This window comes from Schistosoma haematobium, chromosome 1 (genome assembly GCF_000699445.3).
Source record: "Schistosoma haematobium chromosome 1, whole genome shotgun sequence".
NCBI lineage: Eukaryota > Metazoa > Platyhelminthes > Trematoda > Strigeidida > Schistosomatidae > Schistosoma > Schistosoma haematobium.
In genome coordinates, this window is record NC_067196.1 from 8,242,790 (window position 1) to 8,261,636 (window position 18,847).

Here is an 18,847-nt window from a genome sequence, read left to right on the forward strand (position 1 = left end):
TTGTTTTTATTACAAAATACATGAATGTATAGCTAGGAGTAGAATCTAAGACATAGTTTTCGTCTTCTTTTCAACTTATCGAATAAATGTATCTAACATATCTTAGTATTTAATTGAGATCATGAATCGACAAACATTAGACGAACATTGAAGACGTGGAAACACGAAATCGAAGGTCTTGGGTGGGATCGTGGATATGAACTGCTCACAAGTCTATTACTAAGATGAAACAGTCGTTCTGTGCTTCCAGGTTACAAATAATGGTGTAACATTCGTCGATTCTTGATCACAATTAAGAACTTAACAATCTCCATAACCTCATATTCATATCTTAGTATTGATGTATCACAATGAAACTACAAACTAACATCTTTTGTTTAATTCATTATTATTATTATTACTATTATTACTATTATTAGTTGTTTTATCCTCTCTTTCTTTTTCTGATTAAATGATCATTGAAATAAACTCTACATTCTTCTTCCTCTGTTTCTATTGTGTTTTTCTTTTTTTCTGGCCAAAATGAAAAAAAAATTAGTAGATAAGCGTGAAGTTTTTCACCTTTTGTAGTTTCTCTTTTATTTTACTTTTAAATTACATTTGTGTAATGTGAGTGAAATGACCATAAACTATACACGTAGACGTAGACGTAGACGTACACGTACACGTACACATAAACATAATACACATCAATGTCTTTATATTTTTCATTAGTATCAATGTTATTACTATTTATTAATGAGATTTAATGAATTAATCTCCTGACAGATAAAAAGGTTTTTAGTCCTCATTTATGACGTCTTGTTTTTTTTCTTTAAAGACTAATTATAATGAAGATATATTATTGAAACTAATCTATTTTGGCTACTGTCTAATAATTGATTAAATAATGATGAAACATTTAAAAAATCTTTTATATCCAAACTGTTTATAAACATCTATGATCAAACTAGAGATTAAACATAGAAATCTTTTCTTTTTTTCATTATGAGTGGGTAATTTTTTAGGTGAATGAGTTGAAATCCCTAGATCTATAATTGATTAACATATATATATATATATATATATATATATATATATACTAGTGATTAGTTGTTACTAAATAGATCCATTGATTCAATTTCGTGGATTAGTTGAAGTTAGATGTTAACATCGTTGGATGACGGCCAGATCAGTGGTCTAGTGGTTAAGCACTCGCGCGCGAGACTGATAGGTCCTGGGTTCGAATCTTGCGAGGTGCACTGCTGAGGAGTACAACAGTAGGGTGAAACGGCCGTTCAATGCTTCCAGGTTTTTCATGGTGGTCTAGTTTCAATTGACTCATGATCTCAACTATTGAAATTACTACAATCTCCACAAAACCTCTTCCGATATATTATTATTATGTAATTCAGCCAGACTACATTAAAACAAGTGAAAATATGAACTGAGTAACATGAAAGAATGGTCGATTGTTATGTTATTATTATTATTATTAAACCATAAAATCTTGTACTTGATAGCAAAACATAAATTTGATGATTAAATAGTTAGGTGATTAGGTCTCAAAACTTCTTATCTCATAACCTACTAACCAAAATGTGATCTTGTCTAATATATAATGAAGTTGAACCTTTTTATATACTATTTTATATTATAAACTAACATAATAATAATAATCGTGTATTCATTAATGGTAAGATGAATTTCTCACAGTTCTAGTGCCAAAAACCATTAGATCTGTACAATCAACCAACTCGAGGAGAAAAAAAAGACAGTTTTCTATTAATGTTATTCATAAAGAATTGAATACCATACATTTATCGAATTTGAACAAGAAAATAGATCATTGTGGTTCCGAATCAGTGATTAATTAATTATTATCTAGTTTGCTAAACTAGTTGGCTTTAAGTTCAACTCCATATAGAACCTTCAATATGTATTGTTGATAATTTCCAGATCAAAAACAGAAATCTACCAATCATTCAGCAATATCGATGTGTTATTGCCTCAATCCTGATATAGTTCTAATTCATCAATCATAAATTTTCATTAACCTGTCATATTATACCATGTTCGACGTTTGAGTATTTATTAAGATTACTTTCTGTCGAAAAATCTAAACCATATGTTTAAACCTCCCTGATATCAACTATTTGTTAATTGATATCAATTTGATACACTTCAAATTATCAGATTATCATATTTTATCTAGTGGTAATATATGAAAAACCAATTAATGGCTGCTAAGAATTGGATAGTTGCTTTGTCCTAGTATGCAACTCCTCAACTGAGCATATCCATAACATTGACAGGGTTCGGATTCAGGACCTCCATGTCTTGCATTCAGTGCTTAACATTAAGACCACTGATTCAATATCCAATGGTTTAAATGTTTAACATCAAACAATTCACGATTTCACCCAACCGTATTCTAAAGTCAGTAGTGGTAACTGCATCACTCCCAACATCGTTGAGCTCCATTGGTCAAGGCTTCGCATTAAAACTCTGAGAATCACCTTTCGAAATCTGTCATTTATATCACATGATTAGTATTACTAGAGGTAGTTTGTAAAGATTACTGAGTTTCATAGTTTATATGATGAACTTAACTGAATTAGACAGCTAGAACAAAACATCTATTCACCACTTGATGAATATCAAGCTCTACAAACTACCTACAAAAATTATATATAAAACATCTTTAATTAAAAAACACTCTAATTTTTTTATCTTTTTTAGTAAACGTGATTATTAAGGTGATGTGGCGTAATAACTATATTTATATTGAGATCATGAATCGATCAGTATTAGACCACCATTGAAAACCTGAAAGCACTGGATGGTTGTTTTGTCCTAGTATGGGACTCTTCAACAGTGCACATTCACCATCCCGCACGCAGGATTCGAAACACACGACCTTGAGTCTCACACGTGAATGCTTAATCTCTAGACAACTGAGTCGGCATCCAACTATACTAATGTCTAACTTCAATCAATTCATGCTCTTGCACAATCCTTCATCGATTGTCTGAGCTGGGTAACTGTCTCTACCTAAGACGGATTATCTTCACTGGTCACGACTTCTCGATAGAACTGGAATTTAGACATTAATACCGTTGGATACCAGTTCAGTGGTCTACAGTTTAAGCGTTCGCATGTAACACCGAAGTTCCTGGGTCCTATTGGTGTGTGCAAGATGATGGGCATGCACTACTGAGGAATACCATATTAGGACGAGACGGCCATCCATTTAAAAATTATTAATTTATCCGTAAACATCAGTAAAGATATCTATGTAATAATCAAACTACAGTGAAAAGTACTACATTCAAGTGGAAATACATAAATTTTTATAGAACCAGACTGAGTGATTAAATGAATGAGTAGGTAAGTAAGTAAATAAAGAAGAGAGAGGGAGACAGGAACAGATAAAGATATACTGAAACTTATTTATACTCACACAAGGCTCATAGTGAATTGGATGAAATTTTTTCAACTGTAAACATTTAAACGCTTGCAACAATGTAGCATTAAATTCCTCTTTAAATATATAAACACATATAACTTTACTTTGGCGTCATTTTTATTAATCCTCTTGATTATTGTGATGATAATGATAATGATTATATAAACAAATATTACATTGAAGGAGGCTGTATGACATTAATCGGTTAATTAATAGTTGCTTATGAATCCTATAAGGATCATCAGTTCCCTTAAGATTTAAGCTATGCCTTAACGATAAGTCCTGACTAGTACGAATAACACGGTCTCCTAGCTATTACTTCTTACCACAATATTGAATCATAGTGCACATAGTGTGATCGGTAGAATTCGACCAGCACTAAGGGCTAAACAAACATAATATTGCTCACTACCCAACGATCGACCAGTATGAATTTTTTGGTCTTATAGGTCAGTCGAGACCTAAATGGCTCAGTAGTAACATTTCAAACTGGGAAGTTGGATGGTACAGTTAAAAATCCTACAGAAAGCATAAACTTCTTTATGATTTCAATTTTGCTTTACTTATAAGTGTTAAATAGAACGAAACTTAGATTGTATAGGGCTTCCCATAGACTACTTCCAACCACATAACACTTTCGATCCACTTAAAACAAGCCAAACACCATTAGGCGGTAAAATCAACGGAATAACTTTTCAAAAAATGATCAAATACAGTAGTGTTTTAATATGGCAAAGTTCATTTACTTCCCACTCATATTGGCCTCATATAGAATCCCGCTCTATTTCATTAAGTTTTAAGCAACCGGACAGCACCAGCAGTTGTCACACACACACACACACAGAGAAGCATATCTACACAAACTTTTGACCTAATGTCAAATACCATAACTTATACTTGATTTCTGAATTAAGATTACAAAATAGTCGACAATTTAATTTAAAAATAAAAAAAAATCATAAGTGAACTGATCAATTTAAGTCAATCAACAACAAGTTAACTGTCTTAATATATGAGAATGATTTTAGTTAAAAGTACTAATGAACTCAAAAGTTAGAGGAAAAAATAATTTAATCAGGTAGAAATATACTTTACGTGATCATTAAATAGTGACCAACATCATATTAGTCTCGTTTTTCATACGGATTGGATACTATTTATCAAGTCTCACGACAGGTCATTTGTGATTTGGTTATTATATTTTTCACTATAACTAAGTGGTGTGAATTTATATCTGTTAGTAAAAATTACTTCTGTTGAGATTCTATAGATATCTTGTTGATGAGTTTCAAACAATAAAAAAACAGTTATCGAGGACCTACTGCTGATTGTTGAAACCTTCGATACAAATTTACAAGACAGTATTTGTGAAAAATTTAGGTGAGACTATAATTTATGGACGACCGTTTAGCGACACCAAAATGACCTTGAGAGTGTTTACCTACTTATTAGGGTTAAATGAGGGTTATAAAGCAGTTTGAAAAATAAGGATTATGATTCACAGTTGATGGTTAGGGTTACGAATTCGATTTATGGTTTTTCATCACGAACTGATATCAGCTATGATGTCAAAACTCGATTTAGCCAAATGGTTGAATTAATTTCGCCCCAAAATTCAAGACCTGTTATCCTAAATTTGATTGGTTCGTTCACAAATTATAGTCTCGCCAAAATTTACGAAATTCAAGCGTTTTATTAATCTTTTGTGAACTGTAAAGACAATAGCAGAGATAAGCAACATTCATTATATAGTTAACCATTTGTCAGCTAGAACCTTATGTTATTTACTTTGTGAAATCTATACACAAACATGAATCGGCATGTGCTTTAACGATGACTTTCAGCCTAATCCAATATTAATCAATAAAAAGCTTAAAAAACTGAATCATATTCAAGCTATTTCGTACTGATGATTTCTTGCTATTGACTAGGTCTATAATTCTCTCAACATCAGTTGTAGTAAAGAGCCCAAAAGCATTAACGTTTTATCAATGATTCGAAACCCGTTTGTTCATATTTTCTAACTTCGTACGTTTCACAATATAATTTAATCCTCTCAGTCAGTCAGACAGCTACAACGTAGGACCAAGTACATATATACATTGGTCCAAGTTACCACACCCCGTTAGCACAACAATATGAACACCAAATTCATAGAAGTAGTTACTTCAATGATAGTAATATATAAAAGGAAGACTTTGTATAAGGATATAATACAAGAAGAAAGAATTTGTTCGTTTAATCGTCTGAAGACATTAGTAAAAATTAAATGTAACATGGAAGAAATTAATTTGTAAAATTTATCAGAATCACAGTAAATAAGTCCTACGGTTAAAAGTATACCATAAGGACGAGCCAATCGGAATCGACGATGTGACTTTTAGGTCTTTGCGTAAAATTCAGATGCCATGTAAAATGACAAAAAAGAAAAATCCTTGTGTACTGCTTATGACGTTTAAACTGATAATAAACAATAACTTTATACAACCATATAGTTAAAGAGATAGTGTTGGACGTATCGAATGCTCAATTATTATATATATATATATATATATATATATATATATATATATAACTATAAACCCTTGAGCAAGAAATCGTGACTCGTACAGTGCAGGTGTCATAGGATTAAAACAACTTTCACCGATAATATCGGTCAATTATTTGGTTATTTAACAAATTGAAGTTTGAAATCTGTACTGTCGAATTTCAACCTAGTGATTTATCTGTCAAGCATTCATCAAGAGACCTGGAGGTTCTAGGTTCGATCCTAGGTGGTGCAGTGTGTAAATATTGCTAAGGATTCCTATATCAAGATGAAACACTTTCTACTCCTCCTTAGTATTCAACAGTATATGAAATAAGGTCAATCTTTGGTGAATCTAAAAGGTACAATTATTTTTATTCAATTCCAGAAGGATTGAGAGAGAGGAAAGTTGAAATAAAATTGATAACCTACTGGTAGAAATTTGTAATTCCCATTTATTATTCCAAACAGTAATTGATTAGTCTTTGTTGACATGATGTCTATTCTGAACGAACTACCTTGATTTAACATTGTACTACAAGTTATAACAATCGAATTCAAGACACGACGTTTCATCCTACCTGATGTTCTTTCACACTGTGAGTCTGAATACATAAATTTTGCTTCAAATATTTAGTGAATTGTTTACTAAGCTAATAAGTAAAGTTAAATATACCAAATAGGATGTATAATTACGTAGTCTTAAAATTATACATCTATTATGAAATAAATGATTGATAATGATAACTGTTGCTTGGTTAAAGTATCTCATAAATCTTATAAAGATCTCATTCATTTTTATATTCGTTTATTTTACATCAAAAAGAAAGAGAAAAATATGAAAAGTTATTTTTAGTTATTTATTTCGATCAATCAATCAGTCAATCAATTAATCAATCACTTGAAAGATTTAAAATGTTTTAATAATAAAAAAAATCGATCGAATTTAAATTGATGAAGCCAAAAAAATTTAAGTGATCATATTATTATATATTATGTAAGGATTTGAATTATTTTACTGATCAGTCAGTCAGTAACAACGTAGAACTTCGTACGTATGTACATCAGTTCGAGTTGACATACAACACTAGCACAGAGATTCAGTTGTCCATTCAAATCCCATAATGGTAGAGGTAGTAAGAGTATAAGCAGTAATCGGAAAGATTAGGGTTTGAAGATGTTCTTCAAGGAGTATAATCCAGTGAAATAAATTTGGAAAGTGAAAAAAATAGGGTACATGAAGAATTGAGAAGATTATAATTTGGGAGAACACAAAGAGTGGATGCACCTGAACTATTGCAAACGATTTTGAGCCATGTCATTCAAGATCTCTAACTATCGATTGCTATCATCTCGCGGATCCCAACCAGGTAGTCTACACCTACCAACATGGCTGATGATATTCTTGATTTAATTTTGATCAAGTTTTATAAATTCCATTTGTCATCCCAAATTATTCATAATGAAAGTTGTTATGTTAGAGATCTAGTGTGAATATTAACAACCCTTTGATGAATCGTATATAACATGAGATATGTTTGTTTTGTATTTCATTATTAATCATAATCATATCAGAAGGGGTTTTGTCGATATTATGGTAATTTCAATGGTTGAGATCATGAGACCACCATGGAAAACCTGAAAGCACTGGACAGTCGTTTCGTCCTATTGTGATCTCAACCGCTGAACTTCACAAAAACACTTCTGATATTAATCAACATATGCTGACGAGTGACTGGATTCAAGAGGTATATCCTAGAGTTCTAGTGAGAAGCAGTGACCAGTGGAGTTCAACTGGGTCTGTTGTAATATAGTAACTCACTGATGACAATGATGAATGTGTCGCTCAATTTCGTGGATTCGTTGGAGTTAGACAGTAACACCGTTAGATGCCGGCCTTCTCAGTGGTGTAGAGGTTAAGCGCTCGAGCGCGAGACTGACAGGTCTTGGGTTCGTATTTCATTATTTCTACGAAATTTACAATTTTATAACATACAATGTTGTAATACATAAACAAGTAATTTGAGAGTAAACTGATTATTTATTAATAAAATTAATTAAATTCTTGTTATAATGATGACTGATTCAATGTAGGAAACATGAACTCAATCAGTCAGTCAGTCAGTTACAACGTAGGACCAAGCACATACATGAATAGGTCCAAGTTACCATACCTCATTAGCACAGCAAGACGTACACGGGATTTAAAGAAGTAGTTAACTCATTGGTGTAATATATAAGGGAAAGATTTTGTGTAGTGATATAATACAAAAAGAAAAATTAGTTCGTAGAAAGAAAGATATAAAATAATTTTAATCTCATAGTTTAAGAGAAGATAAATAGTGAACTACTGGATACTGATCCGTTAATCGAATGTCTAAGGTACATATATTATATAATTCACATTTATTAAGTCATGGATAATGCTTTTAACTTTGGACCTCATTAATTTCATAAAAGAAGCCAACGATATTATCTGTCTATCGAAGCTCAAATAAATAAAACATGATACAAATATGTTCTGTCTTCCTTTGAACTATGAGATTAAAATTGCTTCATATCTTTCTTTCTACGAACTAATTCTTTCTTCCTGTATTATGTCATTATATACAATATTTCTTTTATATATTACCATCATTGAATAAACTACTTATATGAATTCGGTGTTCATCTTGTTGTGTTCATGAGGTATGGCCACTTGGATCGATGCATATATGTACTTGGTCCTACGTTGTAACTGACTGACATGATACCCAAATAATTGTATTTAATAGCAGTACTGTTCATTTATCTATTTATTTTAAAATTGATTTTTTTTTATCAGACCATCTAACTTTAAATGTTAAACAATTCCCAACAGTTTAGTTTCTAATAAGATTGTTAAACAGGATTATTCAGTAGAAACTATGCTATATTACACTAAAGAATTAACTTATGTATGAAATAATCTTATAACTACAATTTATCCATGTTACCATATGTGATTTATGTAAATTTTCGGAAAGATCTATGTGTTACGTAATACATATTTCTTCTTTTTTTTAAACGATCGACCGAATTTATTGTGAAATGGTGGAGAAGATTTGTAGCTCAGGTGGATGATTTTGATGGAGTTTTATTCTCTGAGCTGGATTGTTTGGTCATGGAGCTTTCATCGTTCTTTTGAACGACATCATCATCACAAACTTCAGATAGATTTTAGAGACTTTTATCTGAAGTTTGTGCTGATGATGTCGTTCAGAAGAACGATGAAAGCTACACGACCAAACCATCCATTTCAGAGAACAAAACTCCATGAAAATGAATTCATGTTGTTTTGTTTAGTAAAAAATAGTCTCTAAATGTAACAGTATATGATAGAAGTTCCTTTTATATAGAGATCCTATATCATAACAAACTTTCCCTTATAGACTATACCTTCAACTAATAAACATTGGTTCAAACATTTTTACTGTGAAATTTATAATTTTTTCCAGGTTTTCAAAGATGATCTAACATTGATCAGTTCAGGAACTCAACTAAAACTCAGCAATCTCTACAATTATATACACAGAAACAGAAAACTCTTGTGTGAAATAAATCTATCAGAAAAATAAGTGATAACCCATCAATATAGGTCCTGGGTTTGAATCTCGCAGGATGGGATCGTGGATGTGCACTGTTGAGGCGTCCCATAATAGGACGAAACGACTGTCCAGTGCTTCCAGATTTTCCATGATAGTCTAGCTTCAATTGACTCATGAATTCAATTATAAAATGACATCAATGTAAATTTAAAAGTCGAAACAGACAGAATCAAATCATTAACGGAACAGGGTTTTTTGTTTCCATCGTTTACTTATCATATCTCACTTAATGATGCAAATAATTTACACAGATTAATGTCTGTATAACCATTTTATCAGTATAAACATTTATAGTTTTGGAATGGAACCGATAGTGAAGATATTTAACATATTCAAGTGAAGAATGAAATCTTTTTTATTAAAATACTTTATATATATATACTATATATTACTTACCGTCCTGATTTTGTAATTACCATTTCAGTAGTCATACTATGAAAATGTTTCCATAGATCAGAGTCTAATAATTCAGTTCGTTGAACTAGTGAATCTATTTGATCTGATTCATTTTCTAATAAATCATTCATGATATATGAATTAGATGACTGATAACCATTACCATTATTGTTATTATTATTATTATTATGGCTACTGTTATAAGTAGTAGTGGTAGTAGTAATAGTAGTATTAACCATAGTAGTATTCTTACTACTACCAGTTGAACTAACGATATCACGAATAGTTAATTTCTCTGGGAATACATTTAAATGATTTAATTTAAATTTTAAATTTTCTTGATCATCCACTATGTTACATTTCATAGATTTTTGCAATCCATCTCCAGTGTTTAAATAATTTGGATTATGTAACAAATTATAACGATGTTGACTAGATTTGTCACTGTGTAATATATGATCATCCATAAATTGGTTTTCTGTAGTAGTAGTTGTTGTTGTTGTCATCGTCGTAAGTCCTTTTGTCGACGATGGCGATGATGATGACGGGGAAGTGAAGGGTCCAGACGCAGATGATAATGTTAATGTTGGTGACTTATTTAGTTGATTAGGTGTTGATATCAACGAATCAACATTTCTTTTCATGAACATCATCATTAACATCATAAGTAATACATTATTATTATTATTACCACTATTATTATTATTATCAATATTATCTGGCCAATTAGCAGGATCATTCAAATAATCTTTTGAACAATATTGGGAATCCCACTGGTCACGGAGATAATGATGATAATAATCATCTTGTGAACTAAAACTGTTCTTCAAATCATTGTGTACATGATTACAAATATCAAAATGTTCCACTGAATCAAACTTATTATTAAATAAATTCATTGGTACTGAAGATTCTCTGTTAAACATGGCGCTATTGAACATTGATTGCAATGCCGCAGTAGTTAATGCTGCTGTTGAAATCGATGTAGGTGGTAGTGATAAATTTGACGAGCTATTAGTTAATAAACCATTTGTAACTGTATCATTTAACATTTTTATAAGAACATGTAATTGGTCTGGATCCATTTGATTCATTAGAGTAGTATAGAATGATGTGGAATTTTTGCAAAATAATGAATTAATTAACGGAGGGACAGAAGGAAGTGGGAATGGTAATGATGTTGGGGGTAGTAATGGTAACGATGATTGTAGGTTTATGTTGGGTTGTAGTAGGTGGGGTGGAGATCTAAACGCCGTACTACTGTTTGGTAAAGTTGATAAGAATGGTGAAATTGGTGCTTTCGTTGTGTTAGATTCATTAGAACTATGTCTATTTCGACTGAATATAAATTGTGATTTACATGTTTCTATATTGAATGATTTTGGCTCATCTTCATCATCGTCATCATTATCATCATCATCATCATCACCATCAGCATGGTTATTTTTATCATGTGATTCCATAGTATTTGAATTAAAAATGATTGGATTATTTAATTGTGTTGATAAATTCATTGATGGGGATTTATCAGGAAAGCATAAATTCGGTGTTTTTTGACTGATTAACATAACGATAATAATAGTAATAAAGACAGCAATAATAATAATAATTTGTAATTGTAGTAGTACTGTACAATTGTATCTTACTTATTTGAAAGAAGTGTCGCATTGGTAATTTTTATATAACTACCTAATATTTACGTAAGCTCTCTCTCTCTCTCACACACACACACACTCTCACATACACACATACATATACATGAAATTAACATCTCAACAAAAATGTTAAAACGATTGGATACTAAATCCTTTTTAAAAGTGATAGGGGGATGAATAAATAGAATGAAACATAACACTTTTAACCAATAGAATACTTTCACACTTGTTCATAATAAGTAGATCTAAAAATTATTGGTGTCAATTTTCGAAAGTCTATGTATATATGTATGAAAAACTTTCAAAATATTACTGTATTAACACATGCCTATAATGATTTTAGTTATTTCCTTATTCCATGTAACCCTTTTGCCCTCCCCTCTAAAAGTATAAACATTAAACACTTCTCTATCCGCTTATCTATCATATTGTCTAACTAATTTTCTATACTAGAAAATTCTGTTTGTTGTACATGAATGGACAAGGAAAAGGAGAAGAGAGAGAGAGAGAGAGAGAAGGAATAACAGAGAATGATTATTTTAAGCGATTATGTACCATATAATCATAGGAGATCCAAAAGCATTACAGTTGGATTGGTTAAAAAAGAATCAAACATTAGAAAATAAAAACTATTTTCTCCTTGGTTTATTGTTGCCTCCTATAGATATTCTCTTCGTTAACTTCTTTTATTTTCACTCTTTCTTTCCTCTCCATTATATACTCGAATTGTTCAATATCTGTTTATAATACAGTTTAGTTGTTGTTTTTTTTGTTAGTAGAATGCCAAATTTAATAGACATAGACACGGTGAACGGGTCGTTTTATAGATAATTTGGATGGCTATTCTTAATAAGAGTCATTAAACAACAACAACAAAAAATCACTCGTAATCATAGCATAGTGTTTATTAGGTCAAAAAACCTAGACAATTTACTGGATATGATGATGATGATGATGATGATGACAACAATATTAATAATAATAGTGACATGAAAGTAAACAAAATTCACTTCACAACACATACATACAAATACATTACATAGTACAATTAAACGTGTGCATCGAATCTATTAATAATGAGTTATATATGAATTTAAATGAGGTCATTTATATTGGTGTTGGTTTTAACAGAAGTGAAATATATTTTCTTGTCTGTTTGAAATTTACCACCATGGAGAAGATAGTCAATTCAGAATGAGGGTTTGTGGAGATTGTAGTAATTAAATGATTGAATTCATTAATCGATATAAATTTATACCATCATGGAAAACCTGGAAGCACTGGACGGCCATTTCATTTCAACTGTATATGTTGTGATGAAGTAACTCGCTGAAGACAATGATGGACGGTCGCGTAATATCGTGAATTTGGTTAGAGTTAAACATCAACACCATTGGATACCGATTCAGTGGTCTAGAGGTTAAGCGTTCGTGTGTGAGACCAATAGGCTTTGGGTTCGATTGATGTGTGTGTGACCATCCAGTACTTCAAAGTTTTTCATGGTGGTCTAGCTTAAGTCGACTCATGCATTCAACCGTAGTCAATTCAGTTGATAAATCTTTCAAACAGATTACACCTATGGGTGATCTTTAATTTCTTGAAAATTAGGAAGTATTGATCAATTGTAGGTTCCATTACAAAGTGACCTTACTTATACAATGATTGAAAATCAGGAAGCAGTAAACAGTTTATTCCCGCCTAGTGTGGAGCTCTTCATCAGTGCACATCCACGACCTCACTGAAAATCAATTGGAATTCGATATGTAAACTGGTGAATGATGGTTCAGTAATCTAAAAGTTGGATGCTCAGTGTGAGACCAGAAGCCCCCATATTCTATTTCAGGTTGGTTCGTGAACATACACTGATGAGGATTCTCATGCTAATGTGAAAGTTGTGTGCCCCTTCCAGACGTTCAATCGTTGTCTAAATAAGATCACTATAAGATGGAGTCTGAAAATCCAGTAATCTCCACAAACTCAGTATACTAATTCTTGGGTTTATATAACAAATTGTCATTAGCTCGGAAATTAAGAAGTATTGGGGGGTAAGCGTTTTGTTCTAGATCAATGAATGTTTATAACTTCATATCTGAGGTCGAAACCAAAGTATTCGCTTCTTATGAGAAGCACACAAGCGTTCTGCTCATTCGTTCCATATTTAACTTGTCACACTGTCAAGGTCAGTTAATTTATGTTCACCTACCAACCATCATTGATACCTGTCCTATTTTGGAAATAGTAAAACTCTATTGATCAAACCTTCTGATTAAAACATCAAGGATATTCCTAGAAGTGATTACATAATCAATAATAATGGTATAAAAAATCGGTATTAGTTTATTGTTAAATGATTTTATCCCAGGTTAGTTATATGTTCACCCTAGTCTGATATCTCTACGTCGTGTACCTCATACCTCACAGCCCCACATGTAAGAGAGAATTCAAGGTAGACATACCCCACGATAAATTTAGACCGTGAAGTCGGTATAATTTGGTTCAGATTTACGCAATATTAACCAATGTAGTCGATAAGCTCTGTTTAAAACATCATACATACATATTTCAAGCTACAACTATACATTTGTTAGATAAAAAGCCTAATAGATTATTCACTAAAAAAGAATTAGAAGATTATTCCTTTTAATGTTAGTATAAAAGTTTTATGAAGATTGTTCGGTATGTAATTAGCATTATGACATCAATGCTACTAGTCTCGCCATCAACGCAGTTGCTCAATACCATGAAATGACTGAATTTAGAAATGAAAAAAACTAGGTCTCAACCTAGTTATTTAAAAGCCAATTTCCAACTGAAAGGCCTGAAAGTCTAGATCTCAATCTCTGGAGTAGCTGTAGGTACACATATATACACTCCTAAAGACCCACATATGAAACGACGAAACAGTTGCCCATTACTCGATGTTTTCTAAAAAAGTTTATTTAGCTGAAATCAGTTTATTGTTTGTACTTGTTTTCTTTCTAATTATCAGAATTTACTATGTAAAGATATCTAGAGATTAACACCGTTGGATGCCGACCAGCTCATCGGTCTAGTGATTAAGCGCTCGCGCATGAGACTGATAGTCCTTAGGTTCGAATATTGCGAGGCAGGATAGTGGATGCTCACTTCTGAGAAGATCGACAATAGGACGAAACAAACGTCTAGTACTTCTAGGTTTTCCATGGTGGTTTAGCTTCAATTGACTCATGATCTCAACCACTGAAATTACCATAATACCCACAAAAACCCTTTTGATATGTAAAATTATTGATTGAGATTATGAATTAATCAATGTTAGATCATCATTAAAAACTTGGAAGCACAGGATGGCCGTTTCATCCTAATATGAGACTCCTTGGAAGTGTGCATCCAAAGTCTATAATGAACTTTGTTAATGAATATTTAAACGGCAAAGTAAAAATATTTCACTTATAAATACATTAATTATACTAGAAAAATAATTTAAATAAAAAGTTTAATTATGTAACTAATTGTTCAATCATTAATTCATTGTTCAATTGATTGATTAATTGACCATTTTCAAAGTATTGCATTAAACATCCAACCATATACCAACATGTATCAGGTTAGGCAACTTATTAAAACCGTCTAACCGTTTATTTTCAAAATGGTAATTAACTGACATAAATATCCCTTTCTTAAATTTGTTTTTAACTGACTAATTATGATTGTTAACTGAGTGTACTTACACATTTTCATATAAAGTGTTTACAATTCGTCGTGAATATTAAACAGTGGAATCTAAGATGTGTGTTTCGCCCTATTTGAGACTTTTAGAATTATGGTCAACTATGATATTTGTACTGCTCTAATAATAGACCAAATTCTAAAATTGTAGATTTGTCATGCATAATCTATAAGATCTTACGTGGAAGTTACGTCATCGTCTACACCAACTCATTGCATCGTAACAATTACCAATACATGATGGAGAACAAGCTTAGGCAAGAGACAGAACTATACTTAATATGAATAAAAAATATAAGGCAACATTCAGCAGGGACCACGCCCTCAAGGTCGAGCCATGCCATACGATCAACTTGAATTAATTTAATTCATTGTTCCCGCCTTCACTATCATTGGGTTTTTCTCCGCGTTATATGTTGAACATCTACTTCTCCAATTGTCTCGTGTTCAGCTTTGATGATTGTGTGGTTAGGGCCCAATGCCACTACAAACTCGTCAATTGGATGAACATATATCATATAGTTTATGTACACTAAAAAGATTCAAATAACCACTGTAAATCAATTAATTGTCGCAAATATGATAACTGGGAAGCTCAAATGACACCATTACGATAGTTCGGATAATTTTATTTTCTTCTCTCTTTATTTTAGGGAAACATGATATGATTACTATAGGATTCATACATCAAATATAAACAGCGGTGAAAAATAATATCATAAAAATAAGAGTGACTGATAAGATTTACGAATGAATATATTTGTTAAGTTACTTATTTACGCCTGATACTCTCAATGGAGCATAGGCTGCAGACCAGCATTCTCCAACCCACTCTATCCACCGCCTTCTTTTCTAGTTCCATCCAATTCTTGTTCATTTTTCTCATATCTTTCTCTATTTCTCGGCGTAATGTGTTCTTTGATCTTCCTCTTTTCCTTTGGCCTTAAGGATTCCATGTGAGGGCTTGCCTTGTGACGCAGTTGTGTGCTTTCCTCAATGTGTGTCCTATCCACTTCCAGAGCTTTAGAAGTGGTAAGTATAGGTGATAATACTGTTACGTAATATCGTCTCTGTAAAATTTAGGTAGATTGTAAGATATAATTCTTTTGATTAATTGAATAAACTGAACTTTTAAAGTTATCTTGATGTGTAATATCGCTGTACACTTATAATGAGTAATTTGTGATTAGAGTCGTAGAAAGAAACCAATCTTCAGTAAGATGTGAATGTAATTTTGAGGGGAATAATATTTATCTCGTAAATCTATTCAAGCTTGCGACATCTGGTATGATTATCAGTGACTTTCTGTAGAAGCGATACATTATTGAATAATAATAATAAATTTAATATTTGTCTAGTCGTTTTCTGACAATCTAATTCTATCGACCAAGTTTGCAATATGGGCACTAGTGTACTGTGTTAAAATGGAAGATGGTTAGAGGTAGATAGAATTCAGTCAGTATTAAAGAAGTAAACAGGTATGATAATGGTCACTTCTCAGAAATCAGTCATTTGAAAATACTGTAACAGTTCTACAAGGCATACAACCAAGTAAAAAGAGGAAGACTCAGCTTAAGAATCTTTAATATACGTAACGATTAAGAGTTATAATTAAGTCCAGAAACATGATCAGTCCAATTTGAGTTCTGATTAGTGACCAGCTATCACCCAGCAAGACCGTCAAACACCCCGTATCACAGTTGCCACCTTCGCGCCAAAAACCTTCTTCACAATACATCACAGCTCAACAAGAGGTCGCTCACGCCCCCAATAGCTTAATGGTCAAGTCTCAGACTGTGAAGTTGGGTTATGTGGGTTTGAATCTAACCTGAAGCATTCGTTCCCTCAAGATTGCAGATATCCCTTGTTGACGAGTGCCGACTAGCACGAAATACAGGTCGAACAACATTTCCTGATTATATTCAATCACCTGGCAGTCCTAAATCCTAAGTGGATTCTATCACTATAGTTATTAAGATAAGTGGTGATTTGGTATTGTTCGATATCTTATTTTACATGTTTGGAGAATAATTAGGCAAACATCTCTATCCGATAAATCTCAGTGGATACAAGGTTCGAGTTACAGAGGCTTCGTGTTAATTGTTTTCAGTTATCCGACATGGAATAAGGTACATCTCCATATTGGCGGATTTAACTGAGTGACAGCAGTATCTCAACATTAATCAACAGAATTAGATTAACGTTAGCGCCCCTAAATAATATAACCTTGATTACTACTAAATGATCTATTTACAAAACTTCAGAATATGAAATAAACTAGAAACATACATCTTATTAAACTAGACTTATGATCTCAACCATTGAAATTACTATAATATCCACAAAAATCCTTCTGATACTAATCAACATATGCTCACTAGTGACTGGATTCAAGAGGTATATCCTAGAGTTCTCATGAGAAGCCGTCACCAGTGGACTTCAACCGAGTCTGTTGTGAGATAGTAACTCATTGATGACAATGGTGAATGTGTCGCTCAATTTCGTGAATTGGTTGAACTTAGACATTAACACCATTGAATGCTGACCAGCTCAGTAGTCCTGGATTCGAATCTCACGAGACGGGATCGTGGATACACACTACTGTGAAGTCCCACAATAGAACGAAACGGACATTCATTACTTCCAGGTTTTCCATGATAGTCTAGCTTCAATGAACTCATAATCTCAACTATTGAAATAATCATTAAGATTTCAATTTTCATTTAAATATCAAATAGATCTAAATAGAACTAAAACTATAGAGATCTGATAAACTTTGATCATTGAACAACTGTTAAATTAACAATATCACACTAATATGATTAAATCAAGTATAAATAAAGGAATAAATCAAGGAATATTTAAGACAGTTGTTCTAATAATAATAATTATTATTATATTTGACATGAGAAGGCGGCAAATTGTGTCAAAAGTGTGTGTGTGTGTGTGTGCGTGTCTGTGTATTTCTTCAGTTCTTCCTTAATCTTTATACTTTACATACATATTATTATCATTACTAATATACGAAATAATACTAATAAACTAAGGAATCTCTCATTCATAACTATCATATATACACGCGTATATTAACTGTGTGAAAACTTTCACTGAGAAAAAACAAACAAAGTAATAATCAATCTAATAATGGCGCCAAATGAAACTATTGACCCTTTAAATGAAATTAATTAGAACAGATTAATTTATCGAAATTTTTATAAGTGTACAGTTGTTGTCATTGCTATTGTTGATGTCTTCGTTGTATTATAGATGATGATAGTGGTGGTGATGATGATGGTGATGATAGAAGTAATAATAATAATAATAATAATTGATAAGTTTTTCATACATGCACATGCTTGTTTAGTGAAGAATTTCACATGTATTGAGAAAAAGAAAGAGAGAGAGTAAGTGAGTGAGTGAGTAAGGGAGGGAGGGAGGGAGGCAGGGGGAGACAAAATATATGTGAATAAATTGGACAAAAGAAAAG

At 32.0% G+C, this 18,847-nt stretch overlaps 1 protein-coding gene across 1 annotated transcript in view; it reads right to left on the reverse strand.

The window, feature by feature from the left end:
• Positions 1–11,650, reverse strand: part of TBX3_1 (T-box transcription factor tbx3) — a 59,138-nt gene extending 47,488 nt beyond the window's left edge. The window contains exon 1 of the mRNA XM_051209318.1: positions 9,998–11,650. Coding sequence (XP_051073057.1) covers positions 9,998–11,565 — 1,568 coding nt within the window. The 5' untranslated portion in view covers positions 11,566–11,650. The remainder of the gene's footprint in view (positions 1–9,997) is intronic.
• Between the last annotated feature and the right edge of the window lie 7,197 nt (positions 11,651–18,847).